Below are 21,777 nucleotides of genomic sequence, written 5' to 3'. Positions count from 1 at the left end.
AACAAAAAAAAATCTCATTTGTCAAAGAAACATCTAATTAGGAAGTGCAATGAAGAAACAGAATTTTTATTTTCAATAACATGAGAGTTCAAGGATAACTATACAACACACACACACACACACACTAGACAGATAGATAGATAGGATAAGATAAGATAAGATAAGACAATAATTTAATAGTCCCACAATGAGGAAATTTACAATGTTACGGCAGCACAGGGACAGTCACAGAACAACAGTGCAAGTCTGCAAAAATAAGGTAGAGGAAAAATAATTACCAAAATACAGAAGTCCAGTTCTGTGTGGAATAAGAATATGTACAGTAGAATAGATTACCCTATATACAAGCAGAAATAATGTTTCGTAATATCACACGAGTGTTCACGTGATGTATGAAGTATTATTGCACAGAATATGCAGTACTGCAAATGGCTGAAAAATTGTTCCTAGAATTATATTAATGATTTGAGTGATCTACTGGGAGTAGTGTTGGTTGTGAAGTCTGACAGATATCTGAAGCTTTTGTATAATAATCATTTCCACATAAATTCAGCATTATTTCATAATAAAAGACAGGGGAAGCCATCAGCGCACTACAGCAGCATGGCTGAGTCTGACATGCTGCTGCACCTATACCATTTCAGAGCGTCAGCAGTGTTTCACCGTCACCTTGTTTCTGCTTAAAACTGACTTTAGAATGATTTAAGCTGTTTTACTTTGTCATCTGATGGTTAATAATCACATTATTGCTTTGATCGCTTTGGGTGTAGAGAGTCAGTCTCAGATGTGCTGCTGTGGCGCTCGGTCAACGACACTGGAACTACATTTGCTCCCACTCCAAATACAGTTAAATAAACTCTATCACAGTGTTAAATCAACTCTATCATGCTGTGAATGACTCTTATTGGAGTTGTAAAACTTAATTTGACAAAACGATAGAGCTGATTTCATACTATAAAAGAGTTTAACTCTTGTTGCATTGAAAAAAGAGAATGTTTGAACCAACGTAAAAAAAAAAAGTGTTACAATTTGTAAAAACCTGAATGAATTAAGTTGCTTGATCTTAAGTTTGTAAATTAGAGTTGATTTAACTTTCAAACTTAAGTTCAAACAACTTAATTCATTCAGGTTTTTACAAATAGTAACACTTTTTTCAAACATTCTCTTTTTTCATTGTGGAGTGGGATCCATTGTAGTCCCTGTAGAGTGCATTTTACACTGCAAAATTTGTTGTGCATGGTCCTCTGTCGGAAAATGGTGGCTTGTCCCCTCTGGATCAGGGGAGAGTTATTGCCCCAGGTGAAGGAGTTTAAGTATCTGGGGATATTGTTTATGTGTGGGGGTGAGTTGAAGAGTGAGACTGATAGGCGGACTGGGGCGGTGTCTGATGTTTTATGGGCATCGTGGTGAAGAAGGAGCTGATCCAGAAGGGTAGGCTCCCAATTTACCAGTCAATTTATGCTCATATCCTCACATATGGTCATGAACTTTGGGTAATGACTTAAAAAATATGCAGAAGATTGGCAGAAATGAGATTCCTCCGTCCGGTATCTAGGCTTACACTCCTGGACAGGGTGAGAAGTTTGACTATCTGGGAGGGATTAGGAGTAGAACCGGTACTTCTTTACATCAAATGGAGCCAGCTGAGGTGGTTATGGTACCTGGTGAGGAAGCCCCTTGGTTGTCTCCCAAGGGAGGTCTTCCAAGCACGTTCAATTGAGAGGAGGCCCTGCGGAAGACCCAGGAAATGTTGGAGGGATTATATTTCACAACTATCTTGGGGACACCTTGCAATCCCCGGGGAAGTGTTATAAGACTTGTCTGAGGATAGGGAAGTGTGGATTGAGCTGCTTGGTATGCCGTTTATCCAGGACCTGGATAAGTGGCATAAAATGAACGAATGAATGAATATATATGCTGTTGCTGCCTCTGCTGCCTTTCGTTCACCACTGGGGGCAGTACCATATACACTAGCATAAAGCACAGCATAGAAGAAGCTCTGAAGAAGAATACAGCTATTGTTACCATAGCATAGCATAACAGTCCCCATTCTGAAATGGAATGACCGTATGATCAAACCAGTGTGAATCAAATGTAAAGTTCAAACTGATCCATTTATCCATTATAACATGTACAACTATCAGATATGTTATTTTGTTTTACTTCAAAAACTGAAACTAATGTTCCTCTGAGTGACCAGTCTCTTGAGAACCTCAAGATGACTTTTAACTTTTACAAGTTTGAAGATGCAGAAGTATGAACAAAACAAGCTTAAATCAACCGTTTTCTAATGTCAAAACTGATCCGTTGACTAGTTCATAGTACATTTACATCAATTCAGGGGATGTTGTATTGATATAGTTCTATCTGTCACCTTTAAATCAATTTTCCACTGCCATCAGTTAATTGTGTTAACCTGTATTAACAAAAAAAAGTCCACTGAATAACCAGAGTCAGTGTTTAAACTTGGATATTTTAATATTAAGTAGTTTGAAGCGTATAATTTTATGTTGTTTGCACTTAATCGTGCAACAGCACACACATCAGAGTCCATTTTCTTAAGCAATTTAACACCCCACTAACCTATGAATCCTACAGCATGCATGACATCAGTCCCCATCTTTTGAGAAAAGCATGTTTGATATAATGGTCAAACACATTACTCCATCACAGCACATCTCCAGCTATTGTTTCTGCTTCTACACCCAAGGAAATGAAATAGCCAGTAGGCTGTGAAACGATGGATGGAGCAGGCGGAAAGGCTGTCGCACATTCATAAACTGGACTCACGTCTTTGAGGAGGCTCATGAAGCGTGATCCAAAGCGCCAGGGTTTATGTCGGTGGCACTGAAGGGAGCTGACAGTGATCTGGGAGGCGCGTTGTGAGGCCGTGGCTGCCAAGAAGACGGCGTCGTACATCAGCGCTGCTTCAGTCTGAAGGAGGCACATACAGACGTTACCGTCCATCACAAAGACCACAAACCACACGTCAGCCACTAACACGCACTTATCACATCAGGACTGTTGAGAGACACGCACCATCATGTAGGAGCCAAAAACACAGGCTGCTTTTTTACAAATTACACTCAGCCTTACTGAGCACAATGTGTCTGATTTTATTCAAAGTATCTCGCTGTCTGAATGCACAATCTGAAAACTCCTTGGTGGACTGATTTTGAAGTGTTTGGAGTTGCAATAAATTTGTGTAATGTAGCCGCAAAATAGTCAATAACTTGCATGTTTGATAATGAAGGTCTTAGGTTCATTGAAATATGTAATGTTGGCATTATATAAATAAATATTATACTAGTGTGTTGCCTGTGGGGATCCACGGGCTCTACATTGAGTAGTGTTTATAAAATAGGTAGCTGAAAATTTTCAAGGGTGGTAATAAATTGTGCAAAGTTTCCACAATGAGTTGGAATAGCGTGTGAGTTCAGAATGTTTTTAGAACCTTAGATCTCAACACTTTTTGAAGAAATCAACCCTTTTGGGTGATTCTTTAACTACGGGCACTATTGGCCTTGTAAATGTAATTTCCACCACACCATTAACTTACAATATAAAGCGCCTTGGGGCAACTGTTTGTTGTGATTTGGTGTTATATACATGTGCTCTGATGTCACTGTTTATCTCCATAGAAACTACCCAAACAATCTTTCATACAAACTGTTTAAAGGGACATTACAGTGTTGTGGTGGAAATTACGGCAATAGTGTGGGACAACTACATTTTGTTTAAAAAAATCACAACAGTTGTATGACATTGAATACCCCAATTATGTTTTGATTATTTTACTGATATTTTATTCAGAGATATTTTAAAACATTAGAAAAAAACGTTTCTTTACCATTCATTTTTATCATTGAAGATCAAAAGTCTGGGTGTGGGACAAGCACAAAACGGCAATATTTGCATATAATGATGCTGAAAAAAGGTGAAAAAGTCATCATAGACTACTAGAACAAATTTCTTAACACACTTTCATTGTAAAGATAACTATAAAAGTGTGAAATCTCCCCTTTTTTTCTGTTTTTCATACAATATGATCAAAGGACATAATAAGTGCCCATAGTCTAAGAATCACCCTTTTATGTCTTGTTAATTTCATGTCATTTTTTAATGTTAATTTACTGTCTTAATGTATTTAGATATTGTTTAGCTTCTTGTTATCATATACACACTATTATTATTATTATTATTATTATTATATTATTATATTATTATTATTATATTATTATTATTATTATTACTTTATTTTTACTTCTATTTTGGGATTTGATTGTCAAATGGACCACAATGGAAAAAAGTGTTTTCATTTTCTTGTCATCTATGTATTTTTAATGTATTCACAATTATGTACTTACACTGAACTTACAAAATAAAATCCCCCACACACACTCACGCTTTTAATATATAGATGATTTACCACCCCCTGTTGGACTGGCATGTGAGTCCAGAATGTAAATATCAATGTCCATTGTTCAGTGTTGTTAGCAAATATATGGAGCTTCTCTGAAAATATTAATCTTATCAACATTTGGTTTTGGTGCTGTTCATCCTTGACCCAAAATACATAAACATACCAAATGGCACACGTCAGCTTTCCACAGTTTGTGTGTGATCAAAATTGCATGCATGCACACATGCATGAACAGCTGTCTTTTCTGCAATCTGCTGAAAGCAGGTGCTTTTAATTTGACAGAGTGACAGTGGTGGAAGACATTTAAAGCAATACACATTTCACTCATGATACCAACATGACACTTAACTAAACTGACTAAACCAAATGAACTACAAAAACACAATAAATCAATAACACTAACAACACTGTTAAATTAACATGAACCACAATAACATTTAAAACCCTGAAATTCCATAGTGAATTGCTGCACACTGTCCATTGTTTACTGGTTAGCTAAAATTGTTAATTTTTCAAAAAAATCTTTGTCCTATTAATTTTCTGTTTTCGCAGTGTTCATCCCTGACCTAAAATACATAAGCATACCAAAAACTGCAAATGTTAGCTTTCCCCAGTTTTGCCATGATTGAAGCCATACACACGCACGCACACAGAGGCCGCTTGATTATTATAATATAGATGTAAGTTTCAGTGTATTTTTCCTTGTAATATAGTATAATGAAAAGAAGTACACCATCTATAATGGAATTGAAGTGAAACAATCAAGATGTGCTTGTATTGTAGACTGTCAGCCTTAATGGTACCAATTACCAAAGACTACTTTCATAAAGGATTTATCAATTATTTCTAACACTGGTCAACACAATTTTTCTTGCATGGAGTTTTTCAACGGATTTTGGGCAATTTGGGGGCACTGAATCCAAATCTGGTGTTACAGTTGTGCTCAGAAGTTTATATACCCTGGCAGAATTTTTTTTCTTTCTTTCTTTTTTTTTTTGGCCATTATTCAGAGAATGTGATTGAATGAACATAAATACTTTTTCCCCCACTCATGGTTAGTGGTTGAGTGAAGCCATTTATTGTCAAACAACTGTGTTTACTCTTTTTAAATCATAATGATAACAGAAACTACCCAAATGACCCTGATCAAAAGTTTACACACCCGTGTTCTTTATACCGTGTACTGCCCCCTTTAATATCATTGGCAGCTTGGAGTCTTTTGTGGTCATTATGGACGAGGCTCTCTGATGGTAAAACTGCCAATGAATATGTCTTGAACTTTATTTACATCAATTACAAAGAAATGCAAACAGTATGACACTTTATGGTAAATCTGTGTGGAGTAGACAGTTCTCAAAAACTGAGTGATTGTGCAAGGAGAAGAGTGAGGAAAGCCACCAAGACACTCAGACAACCCAGGAGAAACTATAGGCTTAAGCCCCCATCACACATAGCAAGAATGTGCAGGAACCAGCCCAGCACAGCAAATATTGCCATAATCCAACGCAGTTGTGAGGAAAAGAGGCGTGGTCAGCAGTGTCAGAACACATCCGGAGAACCTCGTCCACACCTGCACGATGGCATCTAAAGCGCATGTAGACTACAGGTAGATGACACAGACTGCCATCAGATGGCCATAAAAGGCACTGAAGACTGCCCCATGTCCAAACGTCTGGATGACAAACATGAGATCAGCGTGAGAGGCAGCGCTGTGTTCCTCACGAGCACGTGTGTGCGTGTGTGCTGCCTGTGTTGAATACATTTATGATGGAGACAATATTCACATTATTTACATTGCCCATGGGAAGGAATGGACAAATAGCTGTACTGTAAGGTCTATTGTGGATATAACAGCCTGCAGCCTACTGTGTGCGCACAGTAGCGCGATGTGCTTTTGTTTTGATAGCTGCTGTTCACATTCATTGCACATGATAATGATTCATAATTATTATCATGATGAACTGTGCCACATACATTTCAACAGTCCTTTGCGTTCCGGGGGGGGGGGGGGGGGGGGAGGGCAGGCATGCCAGTTCAATCTCGAGGTACCCTTGTATGCGCTCAATTCGTTTCGGATACTGCTTTGCCGCCATCAGAATATGTAATGTGCGGTCAGATGGTGCTCAGATTGCACATGGGAGGGTTTTGAACATGTGCATCACAATCGGGGCTGCCGGACGATTTTGACCAACTGTGTGGACCTCCGCAGATGGCTGTCAGAATGTTTTGGGACTGAAATCTGACACTTTTCGGATGTGCGCCAATTTGTCATTCTGACGCCATTCTGTGTGATTCTGGCTATGTGTGACGGGGGTATTATGTGGCTGTGATTGGAGAAATTGTGCACAGTGCAAATGTTGCATTTTGCATCACCACTCTTAGCTTCATAGTGGAGTACAGCGGAGAAGGATACTCTCACCAAAACAGATCAGATCTAGGCTTGCATCTCAGATGTACCATCTGGCGGTTTGTACAAGTAGCTAAACCTTCAAGTCTTCTTTTTAAGAAAACCCTCCACTGTACCACTTCATCATGAAGCTGTACAACTGATGATAGAAATATGCTCGCTATAGGGCAAGCAATCTTTCTTGTCGTGAGTTTATCATAGGTTATGAATGATTCATAAAGTATCGATAAACTAATCATAAAAAATTGCAAGCCTTTTTTATGACATGATTCCACTTAAATTCAAGGGGTTTAACAAAAATATCACATTAACCATATTGTAATTACAGCCGTTTGTTTGTGCCGTCCCTCAGTTTCAGAGGCCACAAGTAATTGGACAAACTGAATATTAGGCATTTTATTTCATACAAATCCTCACTATTGGAGCCGGTTTTCTTTAAAAATGTCAGAGATGAATACATGAACATTTGTAAGTCACCAAATATGTTTTGGACTTCAAACAGCATGGTACTGTATGGTGAATTTGTCAGGAGGCAGTTCTCAAAAGATGAATGACTGTCAAAGAAGGAACTACTGAAGAATTTTCATGCAATAAAACAGATCAAAATCTAAATTTGAGTCTCCCATGTGCCTTCTGGCAAACTGTAGCAGATTTTTCATGTCTTCTTTTCAAGAAAATTCTTCTCTTTGACTCTCAAACCTGAAGCTGTGTAACTGGTGAAGCAACAGACAAAAGATGTGCAATGCAGTTTTGTCAATCACAACCACAGAAGCCTATAACTCCTTCAGAGTTCACATGGATGTCTTGGTGACTTCTTGCACATTGAGGGTCATAAAAAAGATATAAAAAAAATCGCACACAGTAACGTAAAAGTGGAGAACATGCAAACAAGATTTACAAGATTAAAGACTCTCCTCTGCATGAACTGTCTCTCTGCCTATTTTGCGTATAAGATTTGTTACCGTGTGCACAACTGATTATTCATTCACTATAACTGCTCACTCAAATCAAGTGTCGGGGGGGTCTTTTCCCAGTAGTCAGGGGTTAAGAAGCAGGTTTCACCCTGGATAGGACACCAGTCTATTGCAGGGCCACAAACATGGATGGATGGATGGATGGATGAGATTTATTGTCACTGTCATTACAAGTACAACAACAACGAGATTGCGTCCACACTCAAATTGCCACAGACAAGATACAGCAATTAATCCACAATTATTACTTGTTTACCGTAATAATGGCACACATCAGAATTAAAGACAACACATATACATTTGACACATGCACACCAACGGTCAATTTAAAGTTCCCAGTTCCCCTAACCTGCATGTCTCTGAAAGTGGGAGGAGCCCACATGAACATGGGGAGAACATGCAAACAGCACACAGAAAGGACCAACTGGGGAAATGATCCCAGGACCTTCTCGGTGTGAGGCAACAGTGCTAACCTTCTGGCAACAGATACCACACCCAGAGATCGGTGTGGTATCTGTTCCTGAAACCGTCCTGTGCTCCGACAACATTTCCTGTATGTTTTGTGAATTGTTTTGTAATTTGTATAGGTAGCATGGCCCAAACAGAGGGTCCCCCTTTGAGTCTGGTCTGCTTAAGGTTTCTTCCTCAGAGGGAGTTTTTCCTTATCACTGTTGCTCTGGGGGTTGGTAAGGTCAGACCTTACTTGTTCGAAGCGCCTTGAGGCAACCTTGTTGTGATTTGGCACTAGATAAATGAAAATAAATTGAAATTGAATTAAATTGATATTAACCACCATGCTGCCCTATTTCAGATCATGTTTAAAAAAAATTAGAATGACCATTCGCTCAGTTTGTTATTATTAATGATATTTACTGTGCTCTGATGCTTTCCTTCATGTCTCTTACTGCAAAGGTTTGAGATGACAGTGAAAACTGAGTTACAGTAAAACTGTAGCTGATGCATTTGAAGATAATTAATGAAGGACTATATTGGTTCTAAAAAGACACAAACTTGTAAAATGGTTATTATGTCGCTGCTGTGGTGCTGCCAGACCCACACATGACAGGTCACAGCTTTTATTGCAACAGTCATTAATGAGATCAGGGTGTTATAAAAACATGCAGTCTATTGATCCAGAATACTGATCAAAGGTCTGTGATCAAAATCAAACATCACTGCTGTTTACAACATCACCTGATTCTGTCAAACTGTGTGCCTCTACCTCTTTTCACTGACAGACTGGTGTTCACACAGGTTTTCATGTGCAAACATATCATTAAATGATCTCTCAGCCAGCATTTATACTAACTGTGGGGGTGGGGGTCCTGCACGTGCATGAGCATATATGGTCTCACACTGACAGAGACTTGAAAACAGACCTGTGTGTACACACAGCTTTATGAATTAGGTTGAAACAATAGTATTTTGGGTTCTGTGTGGACATAAATTTAGCTGGATATTCACCAAGCTGTATGCAACTGGCCTATTATGCACCTATTTACATATCTAGAAAAAGTATGGGCAATGGTTGTGTTGAATTTTTTTTTTTCATTATGGACGACGCTGTTGATTATTTTTTTAAATTAAAGGACATGTTGCCTTTAATTAAAATAATAATAATTTTTTTTTTCCAGTCCAAATAGAGTTAAATATACTCTATCACAGTGCTAAATCAATTCTATCATGGGGTAAAATCAACTCTATCATGGTGTGAATGACTGTTACTGGAGCTGAAAAACATGATTTCACAAGACGGTAGAGCAGATTTCACTCTATAACGGAGTTTAACTCTATTTGGACTGGGACCAAATGTTATCCTGGCAGAGTATATTTTACTCTGCAAAATTTACTATGTACGCTAAACAAAACAAACAGCTACGGACAGCAAGTACTTGTTACTACTCAATTTTCCAGGTGTTTCAGACAGAGTTTATGTCACTCAGCAAACATCCCAGCGCGTTGTTGAATGGAATGTAGACAAACTGTTGCTAACGTTAAGAACGGAACTGTGGATTAGTATAAGTGTGATAATGCGTCATGATGACTCATTGTTAAAGTGATAACTGTGTTAATTTTGATGCAATCATGGTAAAATAAATTAAGATTTGGGGGTGAAGTGTGTCATCATCTCTCTGTACAGCGCACTGAACCAGGTGTTGTGCGCAATGCTTGTGCACATCTGCGAGCTGGTTGACAGTCAATGTCTACTAAAATAAACATATTCCTGACTTTTTCCAATGTAAGAAACACAGCTGCATTTTCAGGCAGTCTGTAAAAACAGTGTTGTCCAAAGGTCCAAACAGCCAGTTAAAAGGCTGTCATGGATGGATTCATGTGAGCGTTCACGGCACCAGTTATAACAGAATTAAAACAGTGTCATCCTTCGGTACAGAGAGCAGACTCAGCACACATCTCCATCCAAAATCTGACAGACTCTGTCAAAAAAATTAAAAGTTGAGAGTGAAGTGGCTATCTCCCGTCTGTACAAAGCACTGAACTGGGTAGCACGCAACGTTTGTGCACATCTGCGAGCTGGCAGAAAATCTGGAAGCTCCTGAAAAGGATGTATTCCCGACTTTTCCCAAGCATCTGCTCACAGGTCCACTGATGTGAATGAATGCTGAGCCATCACTTTCATATGAATGGTCAGTAGTTTCATGATCTGATGCTGCAAGGTTCATTTCACTCGGTTGGTTCGCCATTGTGCTGTTTCTACGTTTACTCGGACTGACATGACCCGCTGAGAAATGTCGAGAAATGCTGAGTAAAACATTTTCTGGAAATGCACCTGCTGAGTTGCAGAATGAGACGTTTAATTAGCAATAAAGTACATCAGGGACCACTAATCGTGACCACGTGTGTGTGGATAAGTGTTGTTGGGGGGCACATTAAATAACATGTGACATGTCCTTTAATCAGTTACCCTGTCTGTAAAATGGCAGAAAGGCAGAACATTTTTTTTTAGACTGATTAAACAGTACAGTGGTCCCTCGCTATATCGCAGTTTACCTTTCACGGCCTCGCAGTTTCGCGGTTTTTTAGTGCAAAATTTGCATACTTCTTTTTTTTTTTTTAACAGCGCATTGTGTTCTGCTTCCTTATCAGGCGGGCCGGTCGCGTCACCAGTCGGCATCACCGGGATTGCTCTTACTGCCTCCGATGTGCTTACTGAGTCTGCAAGCTCGGTAAACGCCGCAGCGGGCCACTCACACCGTCCCCCTCTCTGCTGTGTCGGAGCTGCAGCCAACTCCAGCATCAGGTCCAGAGACTATGCTCACTGTTTTGATGCGGAGCGCTCCGGCAGCCCGCAAGGATAGACGTCTTGCGGAAAAATCCGCAGCGCCCGCTGCATGGTCTCGGTATCCGCAGCAGCAGAGCTCCGTGGTCATGAGTTGGATTCTTTGCGGGTCCCGCATCCGTACCCCCGGAGGTAGTGAGCGAAGGGAGAGCACGCGCATTGTGTTCTGCGTGTGTCTGTTTATAATCTTCTCGCCCAGAAGAAAAAAGAGAGTGTTTACACAGGAGAGAAAAGTGAGATGATGTTAATGCCTGTTTGAGAAAAGTGTATAAAGTGTGTAGTGAGGGGTTTTACCGCCTTAAAACATCTATAATAATTGTAAAAAAAAATAACGCTGACTACTTCGTGGATTTCGCCTATTGCGGGTTATTTTTAGAACGTACCTCCCGCGATAAACGAGGGACCACTGTACACGTGTTTTTGTATTTCATGATTAAAAAAAAATCAAATCACCAGCCAAATATTAAAACACAGAAGGTGTCTGCTAAAACACATTACTACATGATTTTTGGGGCTAAAATAAAAGGTCACTGGCATCACCAATTTTTCAGTGTGACTAAACAACCATTGTTACTATCAAAAATATATGGGTTCCTATTGTAGAATTCACTTGTGCATATTTTATGGTGTCATACAAAAAAGGGGGATGTCTATTGTTTATTCCTTTAGTGCAAAATTTATCTAAAGGGTTCAGATGCAAAACCCAGTAAATCCAGAACTACAAATCTTTAGCTGAGGCCAACACACACTAACAATCAGTGTGCAAAATATTAAAGAATCTGAACATAACATTTTCATTTTATTTAAGAAAATCTGACCATTTTCTAATGTGTCTTCCCTTAACTTCCCATTTTAAAGTGCATTTTTCTCTTTTTCTTTCTTTTTTAAAGAACATACTGGGATTTGCATCAGAACTTTTCATTCACTGTTGCTGATACGGGTTTGCAAAACGTGCTGACATGCTGAATTTTTACATTGTTTTCTTGGGACCCAACAATGGCTTTGATAATCTGGACCATTACTGGCACCATAATGATGGGAGAAGCAGCGTGATCTTCTCAAAAGCAAAAAAAATTATTTCAATAATTAGAACCATTATTGGGACCATACTGACAGGAGCCAGCAACATGACCTTCCCCAGACCAAAAAATAACATTGATAACTGGGATAATAATGACCCCCGAGAATGTGATCTTTATACAACCTAAAAATTAACTTGATATAAAAAATAACTTGAGCAATGCAGACATTTTTGGAATCCAATAACATGACCAATGTGAGTACAAAGTGTGTTTCATGTGTTTTAATTTAGGCCTGTGTGTTGGTAGAGAGGAATGCAGAGATCATTTGATTGTTAGCAACAATTTTTGAAGAACTGGATTCAATATCCGTTTTGCTAACAAACATCTGCCCACCCCCTTTTTTTAAAGTGAAACTTGCTTAAACACCCACCCCAAATTAAATAAATATTTTATTATGATTAAACACCCACCCTGTTAAATTTATTTTGTGATGCCAACACATCATAAAAAGCAAAAAATAATGAGTTTTCACAATCTTTTTCACACACCCACATCTTACTTATGACAACATCATCAGTGTGTGCTTGCCTTTCCCGAGTTCTGTAAATGTGCCAGGTGACTTACAAAAAGTTTTGCTTTGCATTTGGATTTTTATTTTTCTAAATTCATTAATTATTTTACTCAGTTGTCTGCCTGGATAGTTGCCACCAAGGACCCAGGGCAGTTCCGTGGTGTCGTGGATGCAACACCTGCACATGATCTCAGCTTGACAATGACGTCAATCTGAGAGTTTGCAGAAGTTGCGCACAAGGCGGAACAGATCTGGCACCAACTGGCATTAAACGTGTGAGTTATTTGTGAAGAAATCAGACATTTTATTGAAATATATTGTTAGATGATAATCTGTGCTAAGTCCTTATTTTATGTTAGTTATCAAGTATTTGCTTTTGCTATTTGATTGGAAGTCTCTGGGATCTGGTTTAACATTTAAATACAAGAGTCAAGTTTTACTTCCATCATTTATGTCTAAGTTTTAGATACAGGGAAGGCTTCCCCTATCTGTGAGAGCCAGTAACATTAGAAAAGTGAGACTAAACTACACCCATTGTAAATGGCCACATTGTACAAAAAGTGTTATATGACCCATTTTCTGGGCCTTTCATAAGATGGACACTGTCTGTGAGGGTCCTGGTCCAGTTTTCATTGTGACCTTTAATAAATCCAAAATGAGGAATACAATGGTTTGGTTCTTGGAAAGGGGCAGTAAATTACATAAAGAGCCAGGAGAAATTACAATATGGAGGGGTGAGCGTTCCAACAAATGTAATATTGGCCACATGCTCGTGCATCCACCCACCCCCTTTTCAGGTAGAATTTTGTGCAGAATGCCTTGGGCATCCTGATGTGTGAATACAAAATATAGGTTCTCCGTAATTTCTTAAATTTTGTATAGTGTCCTACTGAGCAGCATACTGCTGCTACAGGCACAGTTGCCTTACATACATTGGGACTGATACTTTTATGTTCTCCCCAGTGAACCTTTGTTAACAAAAATTAGAAAAAGATAAACTCACTGTCATCATGGCCTCCATCATCCCAGTCTCCATTTTGAAAGGGGCCTGCAGTCGCTCCATCGCCCACCTTTCCACTACTGAAGCCACCTGAGGGTTCCCTATGTTAAGGAGCCGGAAACCCGTCATGTTGACCCCACTGTAGCGATACGGTTCCAGATCAAGGGCAAACAAGTCCTGTCAATGAATTAAAATAACCAAAAGTAGAACTGCCTTACTCAACAAGGGAGTTATACATGGCAAACTCATATAATAATCTTATTATAAACCAAACTGGGCAAGACAACATTCAGATGAACACACACATAAAAAATAAAATAAACATTATGGTCTTGCTGTGTCGTCAAGCACACATTATACCATACTAGTCATCATATTTTGCAGTCCAGTTCCAAAAGGAAGTTTCTTACCAAGGTGGTGAAGAAGTAATGGTAATATTCCGTCATCATTCCCATTGATAAAATCTGAACAGAATGAAAGAAAGAAAAATGTGTTACAAAGTCTAGTCAGCATAAGTAAACTTTTATTTCACTAAAACTGCCTGACTGTAACAACCCTTGTGTCATGGGAATTATGAAAAGACATTTTTTTTTTCTGAATTATGACACCTATTGCTTGTGTCGCCAAGCAACATATCTTTCTGGCATCAGTGGGGTTCAAACACCAGACTCTCAACACCAGTGCTCTAGCAGGTCAGCGAAAGGAGAATTCCCCTATAGCCAAGCTAGTAGGAACATCTTTTCAGTTTGGATTTTCCTTTGTTACACTTGGTTTGCTGTGATTCCAGTTAATCTTCTGTGCAGCTTGTTGGTGCTAAATGGATGTGTCTGACTTGGGAATACGGTCTGCTTGGATTTGAAAATGAAAGTAGGGTTTCTGAAGGGAAGACAGAATGAGTCTATTCATGCACATAGTGAATACTAGACTGGAAGCAGTGCAGAACCAGTACAGTGAATCACACAGCGAATATGCATCATTGAAAATACAAGATTGGATTTCTGACACAATGGTGTGTTCTAGTTAGTGAGTTATGAACCAAATACTGAGGGACAGCGACAGATTCTACACAGTAAATGCCAGCAGTCATTTATGTTATTCAACTGACCTGCTTTAGAACATCTGCTAATGTTTGGTAAGAGCAGTCAAAAATTGCAGAATACTCCTTCCCCTTCTTCATCTCCTTCAACAGTGGGCGGGAATCTTTACTTCCTGTCGGCAACTGACGAATCTTAATTTTAATGCTGTATCTGGATGGAGCTTTGATTAGTTCTTGCAAACGAATCAGCCCTGGAATATAAAGATAACAGTGACTCAGACTCAAGAACATACCTACAGCAAAAACATTTATTTTTTTGTACTCTGGGGGCTTTTAACTATACGGTAATGCACATGGCCGCTGTCTTTATTAGTCCTAGAATGTTTTGAACAAAAGGTAGGTTTAGACCCCGAGGGCTTAGGATTTTGTGCTAGTTGACGTAAAGGGTTCCTATCATGTGCCTTTGCAGTATATTATATGTTGCCACAAGTTTTCAATAAAGGTATTATGGTTTGTAGCCAAAAAACATTCCACAAACACAGACATCATGTAAGAAATGGAAAACATTGGTTGCTTCACTGAAAGGTTTGGCCAGCAGTGTTTCAGCCAATAGCGGTTCGACACCGAATTAGTCCCCAGGCGAGACTCCCTCCGAGTAGAGTGCCTTGATTGGAGAGTGGCGTCATCTCAGAACATATGGCACCATTTTGGGTCTAACTGCGCTGAACTACTGAATTGGATGTTTAATGTTTTCAACATTTTTTAAACCACATACAGCAACACATCCAGGTACAGGTACTATCAAAATAAATATAAAAATAGTTAAACTATCAAATTTACATAAATTTACAATTTATGATGATTTATTTAATTCATTTAAATCCTGATTTATGTAGTTGCTGCTCTTTAACTCTGTGTCATGCAATGACGTGCGTGACAGTTTTAAAGTTCTCCGTCTCTGGATTATGCAATCATCACCTCCAAATCAAAGGTAAGCTGTACAATTTCCTCTTTTACTGTCTTTGTGCTGTAAAGTTGCGGACTTTTCTGGTCCATTTATCAGAGTGCACGCTATAAAAACTGTTAGAACCCCAATTCCAATGAAGTTGGGACGTTGTGTAAAATGTAAATAAAAACAGAATACAATGATTTGCAAATCCTCTTCAACCTATATTCAATTGAATACACCACAAAGACAAGATATTTAATGTTCAAACTGATAAACTTTATTGTTTTTGTGCAAATATTTGCTCATTTTGAAATGGATGCCTGCAACACCTTTCAAAAAAGCTGGGACAGTTGTATGTTTACCACTGTGTTACATCACCTTTCCTTCTAACAACACTCAATAAGCGTTTGGGAACTGAGGACACTAATTGTTGAAGCTTTGTAGGTGGAATTCTTTCCCATTCTTGCTTGAAGTATGACTTCAGTTGTTCAACAGTCCAGGTTCTCCATTTTCATATTTTGCGCTTCATAATGCGCCACACATTTTCAATGGGTGACAGGTCTGGACTGCAGGCAGGCCAGTCTAGTACCCGCACTCTTTTACTACGAAGCCACGCTGTTGTAACGTGTGCAGAATGTGGTTTGGCATTGTCTTGCTGAAATAAACAGGGACGTCCCTGAAAAAGACTGTCACTTTTTGACCCTGATCAGGGCTTTGATTCTATTTTTGCTTCTTTCGTTTTCTCAACTTCTTCCCCAGCTTTGATTTATTAGTTATTTTCATCATGTGTTTATTCTTGGTTCTATTTTACTTTACCACTTTGTTTCTTTCTCACTTTTCATACTTCAGCCATCGTTCAGTTCTTTTCCAGTTTGTTCTGCCGGTTTATGTTTTCATTGTTTATCATTTAGTTATCAGTTATGGTATAATGTCGGGTTTTGTTTTCTGTTATCATGTAGTCTCTGTTTTTCCTTTAGTTGGTTCAACCACTTTGTTTTCTTAGTCAGTTCCAGTTTAGTTTTACTTTGGTATTTATAGTGAGGAAAATAAGTATTTGAACACCCTATGATTTTGCAAGTTCTCCCACTTAGAAATCATGGAGGGGTCTGAAATTTTCATCTTAGGTGTATGTCCACTGTGAGAGATGTTACTGCTGGAAATAAGTATTGAACACCTGTAAAAATCAATGTTAATATTTGGTACAGTAGCCTTTGTTTGCAATTACAGAGGTCAAACGTTGCCTGTAGTTTTTCACCAGGTTTGCACACACTGCAGCAGGGATTTTGGTCCACTCCTCCAATAAAGATCTTCTCCACATCTTTCAGGTTTGGAGTTCCAGTTCTCTCCAAAGATTTTCTATTGAGTTCAGGTCTGGAGAATGGCCAGGCCACTCCAGGACCTTGAAATGCTTCTTACGGAGCCCCTCCGTAGTTGCACTGGCTGTGTGTTTGGGGTCATTGTCATGCTGGAACACCCAGCCATGACCCATCTTCAATGCTCTTACTGAGGGAAGGAGGTTGGTTGCCAAAATCTCACAATACATGACCCCATCCATCCTTCCTTCAATACGGTGCAGTCGTCCTGTCCCCTTTGCAGAAGAGCACCCCCAGAATATGATGTTTCCACCCCCATGCTTCACGGCTGGGATGGTTTTCTTGGGGTTGTTCTCATCCTCTAAACATGGTAAGTGGAGTTGATTCCAAAAAGCTCTATTCTGGTCTCATGTGACCACATGACCTTCTCCTATGCCTCCTCTGGATCGTCCAGATGGTCAATGATGAACTTCAAACGGGCCTGGACATGTGCTGGCTTGAGCAGGGGGACCTTGCTGCCCTGCAGGATTTTAAACCATGACACCATCATGTGTTTAATGTAATCTTTGTGACTGTGGTCCCAGCTTTCTTCAGGTCATCGACCGGGTCCTCCTGTGTAGTTCTCAGCTTTCTCAGAATCATCCTTACACCACAAAGTGAGAGCTTGCATGGAATCCCAGACCGAGGGAGATTGACAGTCATCTTGTGTTTCTTCCACTTTCTAATAAATAATCATAACAGTTGTTGTCTTCTACCAAGCTGCTTGCCTGTTGTCCTGTAGTCCATCCCAGCCTTGTGCAGGTCTACAGTTTTGTCCCTGGTGTCCTTAGACAGCTCTTTGGTCTTGGCTATGGTGGACAGGTTGGAGTGTGATTGATTGAGTGTGTGAACAGGTGTCTTTTATACAGGTAACAAGTTCAAACAGGTGCAATTAATACAGGTAAAGAGTGCAGAATAAGAGGGCTTCTTAAAGAGAAATTAACAGGTCTGTGTGAGCCAGAATTCTTGCTGGTTGGTAGGTGTTTAAAAACTTATTTGCAGCAGTAACATACAAATAAATTATTAAAAAATCATACATTGTAATTTCCGGATTTTTTTTAAGATTATGTCTCTCACAGTGGACATGCACCTAAGATGAAAATTTCAGACCCCTCCATGATTTGTAAGTGGGAGAACTTGCAAAATCACAGGGTGTTCAAATACTTATTTTCCTCACTGTATTTGTTCCCTGATTAAGGCTCATGTTCATTTCTGATTCTAGTTCTCATCATAGTTATATTATATTCTGTCCTTAGATTCTGTGTTAGCTCTGTTCTCAGTTTGCTCTCACGTCCATCTGATTATATTCTCACATCACTGCACCAACCATTGTATCTTTGTCTACCACTTTGATTCTGTCTGCTTTGTATTTTCATTCACTCCCGCTCTTGCACCTGCTCACGTGTCTGTTTCTGCCTTCACTCTTGCACTTACCTTTGTCTTCCCTGGTCACGCCCCCTTCCAGAACCTTCACTAACACCTGTGTCTTATTGCACTAATTACACCACCAGTTATTTAAGCCCTCACAGTCTCACAGCTCACTGCCAGATTGTTGAATGTTATTTACTTTCGAGCCCTCACACATCGCCTTGTTTTGCCTTGTATTCAGCCTGCCAGTATTTGACCTTGTTTTTGTCCTCAACCACGTTTTTGTTTGTGCCTCTGATTGCAACCACGCTGTGTTTTTTGACCTCTGCCTGTTTGTTGGACCAAGCCTCAGCCTTACACCTGTCTGTACCTTTGCCTCGCTGCTGGACAACCTGCGTACCAAGTCCCTGCCTGTTACAATGATTAAACCATATTCTAACTGCTTCTGCTGTGAGAGTCTGCATTTGTGTCCACCCGGTTTGTGCCATGCCCTGATAAAGGCGTTGCTTGACCACAGCACACTTTTCCAGTTTGCTTTTCCACTTGGCTTGGCATTGTCTTGCTGAAATAAGCAGGGTCGTCCCTGAAAAAGACGTTGCTTGGATGGCAGCATGTGTTGCTCCAAAACCTGGATGTACCTTTCAGTATTGATGGTGCCATCACAGATGTATAAGTTGCCCATGCCATGGGCACTAACATACCCCCATGCCATCACAGATGCTGGCTTTTGAACTTTGTGCTAGTAACAATCTGGATGGTCTTTTTCCTCTTTTGTCTGGAGGACACAATGTCCATGATTTCCAAAAACAGTTTGAAATGTGAACTCATCAGACCACAGCACACATTTCCACTTTGCATCTGTCCATTTCAAATAAGCTTGGGCCCAGAGAAGGCGGCAGCGTTTCTGTATTTTGTTGATGTATGGCTTTCACTTTGCATGGTAGAGTTTTAACTTGCACTTGTAGATGTAGCGATGAACTGTGTTAATTGACAATGGTTTTCTAAGGTTTTCCTGAGCCCACACGGTAAGATCCTTGATGTCGGTTTTAATGCAGTGCCGCCTGAGGGATCGAAGGTCACAGGCATTCAATATTGGTTTTCACCTTTGCTGCTTACGTGTACCCAACCCTACTTACCTGTAGAAAGTTCTCCAGATTCTCTGAATCTTCTGGTTATATGATGGACTGTAGATGATGGAATCCCTAAATTCCTTGCATTGAACATTGAGAAACATTGTTCTGAAACTGTTGGACTATTTGTTCACGCAGTTGTTCACAAAGTGGTGATTCTCGCGCCATCTTTGCTTGCGAACAGCTGAGCCTTTTGGGGATGCTTCTTTTATACCCAATCATGACATTCACCTGTTTCTAATTAACCTGTTCACCTGTGGAATGTTCCAAACAGGTGTTCTTTGAGCATTCATCAACTTTGCCAGTCTTTTGTTGACCCTGTCCTAGCTTTTTTGAAATGTGTTGCAGGCATCCATTTCAAAATGAGCAAATATTTGCACAAAAACAAAAAAGTCTATCAGTTTGAACATTAAATATCTTGTCTTTGTGGTGTATTCAATTGAATATAGGTTGAAGAGGATTTGCAAATCATTGTGTTCTGTTTTTATTTATACTTTTCACTCAACGTCCCAACTTCATTGGAATTGGGGTTGTATGTATAGCCTCTTTCTGCTGTATCTGACTGACTGCACCCAAGTATTTTGGTTTTCAGGTGTAGGTATAGCATGGAAAAAATGGAAACTGTGCATGCCAGGCAGTCACCAGGAGCCGGGTTTAGTGAAAAAAGACCATGATTTTTGTTATCAGATGGCACATACGACTTGCCAGATACGGCACTATGGCCATGTGGAACACTTCCTTGAGCAAGATCCAGCCTGCAGATGCATCAGGGTTGAGGACTCAAACAACCTTAAAAGGCCACGGATACACCCATGTATTACCTGGCTGCAGCATACCCATGGCTACATTCAGGACATGGGTGGACGGACAGGCGGTCAGCCTGGATGGCTGCCAGTTATTACCCAGAAAGGTTACGTAGTGTGAGAAATGTGGCGATGCACGATATCAGCGTATGCTACTAGGCCCGGCTGACCTGACCTGATTTTTGTAATGTTTTCAAGAAAACAAATTTTGTTGTTGCAAATGCCACTGGCAGCTTAACCTTAAGAAAACCAGATACACTGTACAGATGTATGTGCTCTTCTCAGCCTTCTATTGAGCTTCAACAACAGACATTTTGGTGTCATTGCCAAGTAATATTTTTGTAGAAATGTTGCTGGTCCCAGACAGTATATTTATGTTTACCAGTTACATGTGTGAAAATGTGAAGTTAAAGTCCCCCATCCCCTACTGATTTTGCAGCCTTGATATAAAACCAAATAGAAATCATTTCAAAATGAGGAAAAATTTAGGACAAATGTAAACAGTCTGTCTGTTAGTAGGATTATGAAAAAAACCCTCTACTAAACCAGTTTTTGTGAAACTTGGTGGAAAGGTGGGATATGGGCCAAAAAAGCAAGCTATTAATGGTTAAGGTAGTGGAACCAATATTTAATTATTTTTTACTTTCTTTAGGGCCCCTTCACACATAACACGATTGAAGCTGACTAGCGCACAAAGGAATTGCATGCCATTTGGGAAAAATCAGAGCCACCTCAAACGCCTTGCACACCTGTTGCCACAACATTCACGCACACTAGTGGCCAAAAGACAGTGAATGCCCTGCATGTGCTCATTTGATCCCCCTCTCGGCAGGTGTCGGGCAAATTCCAGGTGTCGCAGACGAACATGTAACACCACTCGCTGCATAATTAGAAAATGTGTGGCCATTCGCGCTGTTAGCACTAAAATAGTGAGCAGACAATCACTTTCGAGCTGGATGTGAAATTTGTCAAAGTGCCCCTATAACTGAGGCATTGCAAAGCAACACACATGTGGCGTGCCAGAGTGTTGGCTCCCCCTCAACACAATGTGCCCTGCGTGTGTTTTGCATGCTCCCCCCGCAACACATGTGGCATGCTGAGGGGGTGTGTTTTTTTCTTTTTTCCCCACAGCAGAGGCACGATGTGGTGCAACATATTCCAGCTGCTTGCACTGTGTTTGTGCATGCACACGAGCATGCACGAAAGTGTCGCTGGTGTGTCGTGCACGCCTGTGCGACTGTGCTTCCTTTACAACAGCAGGTGGAATGTTTCGTGGTTCCTCATTTTGTGTTTGGTTCTTGGATTTTCTTCCGGTTTCTGCATCTTTCGTGTTATGTGTGAAGGGGCCCATAACATTGCAAGATAGGGCATTAGGCATATGTTTAGGCAAATGTGCCTAATATCTAAAGGCTCCTTCACACATAACACAACTGAGGCAGAATGG

General features: G+C 40.0%; 1 protein-coding gene across 3 annotated transcripts in view; it reads right to left on the bottom strand.

Moving 5' to 3' along the window:
• Window positions 1-21,777, bottom strand: part of LOC117508628 (glutamate receptor ionotropic, kainate 1-like) — a 185,555-nt gene that overhangs the window by 56,383 nt on the left and 107,395 nt on the right. For all 3 annotated transcript variants that reach the window (XR_004560149.1, XM_034168426.1, XM_034168427.1), the window contains exons 4-7: window positions 14,801-14,982; window positions 14,106-14,159; window positions 13,699-13,872; window positions 2,791-2,934 (exon numbers count right to left, since the gene is read on the bottom strand). Coding sequence is in view for 2 of the 3 variants with exons in the window: in XM_034168426.1 (XP_034024317.1) it covers window positions 2,791-2,934; window positions 13,699-13,872; window positions 14,106-14,159; window positions 14,801-14,982 (554 nt within the window). In the remaining variant the exon portion in view is untranslated. The remainder of the gene's footprint in view (window positions 1-2,790; window positions 2,935-13,698; window positions 13,873-14,105; window positions 14,160-14,800; window positions 14,983-21,777) is intronic.

The sequence above is a fragment of the Thalassophryne amazonica genome, chromosome 4 (assembly GCF_902500255.1).
Source record: "Thalassophryne amazonica chromosome 4, fThaAma1.1, whole genome shotgun sequence".
Classification (NCBI taxonomy): Eukaryota; Metazoa; Chordata; class Actinopteri; order Batrachoidiformes; family Batrachoididae; genus Thalassophryne; species Thalassophryne amazonica.
Note: the sequence above shows the minus strand (reverse complement) of the source record. Positions and strands in the feature narration are given on the sequence as shown.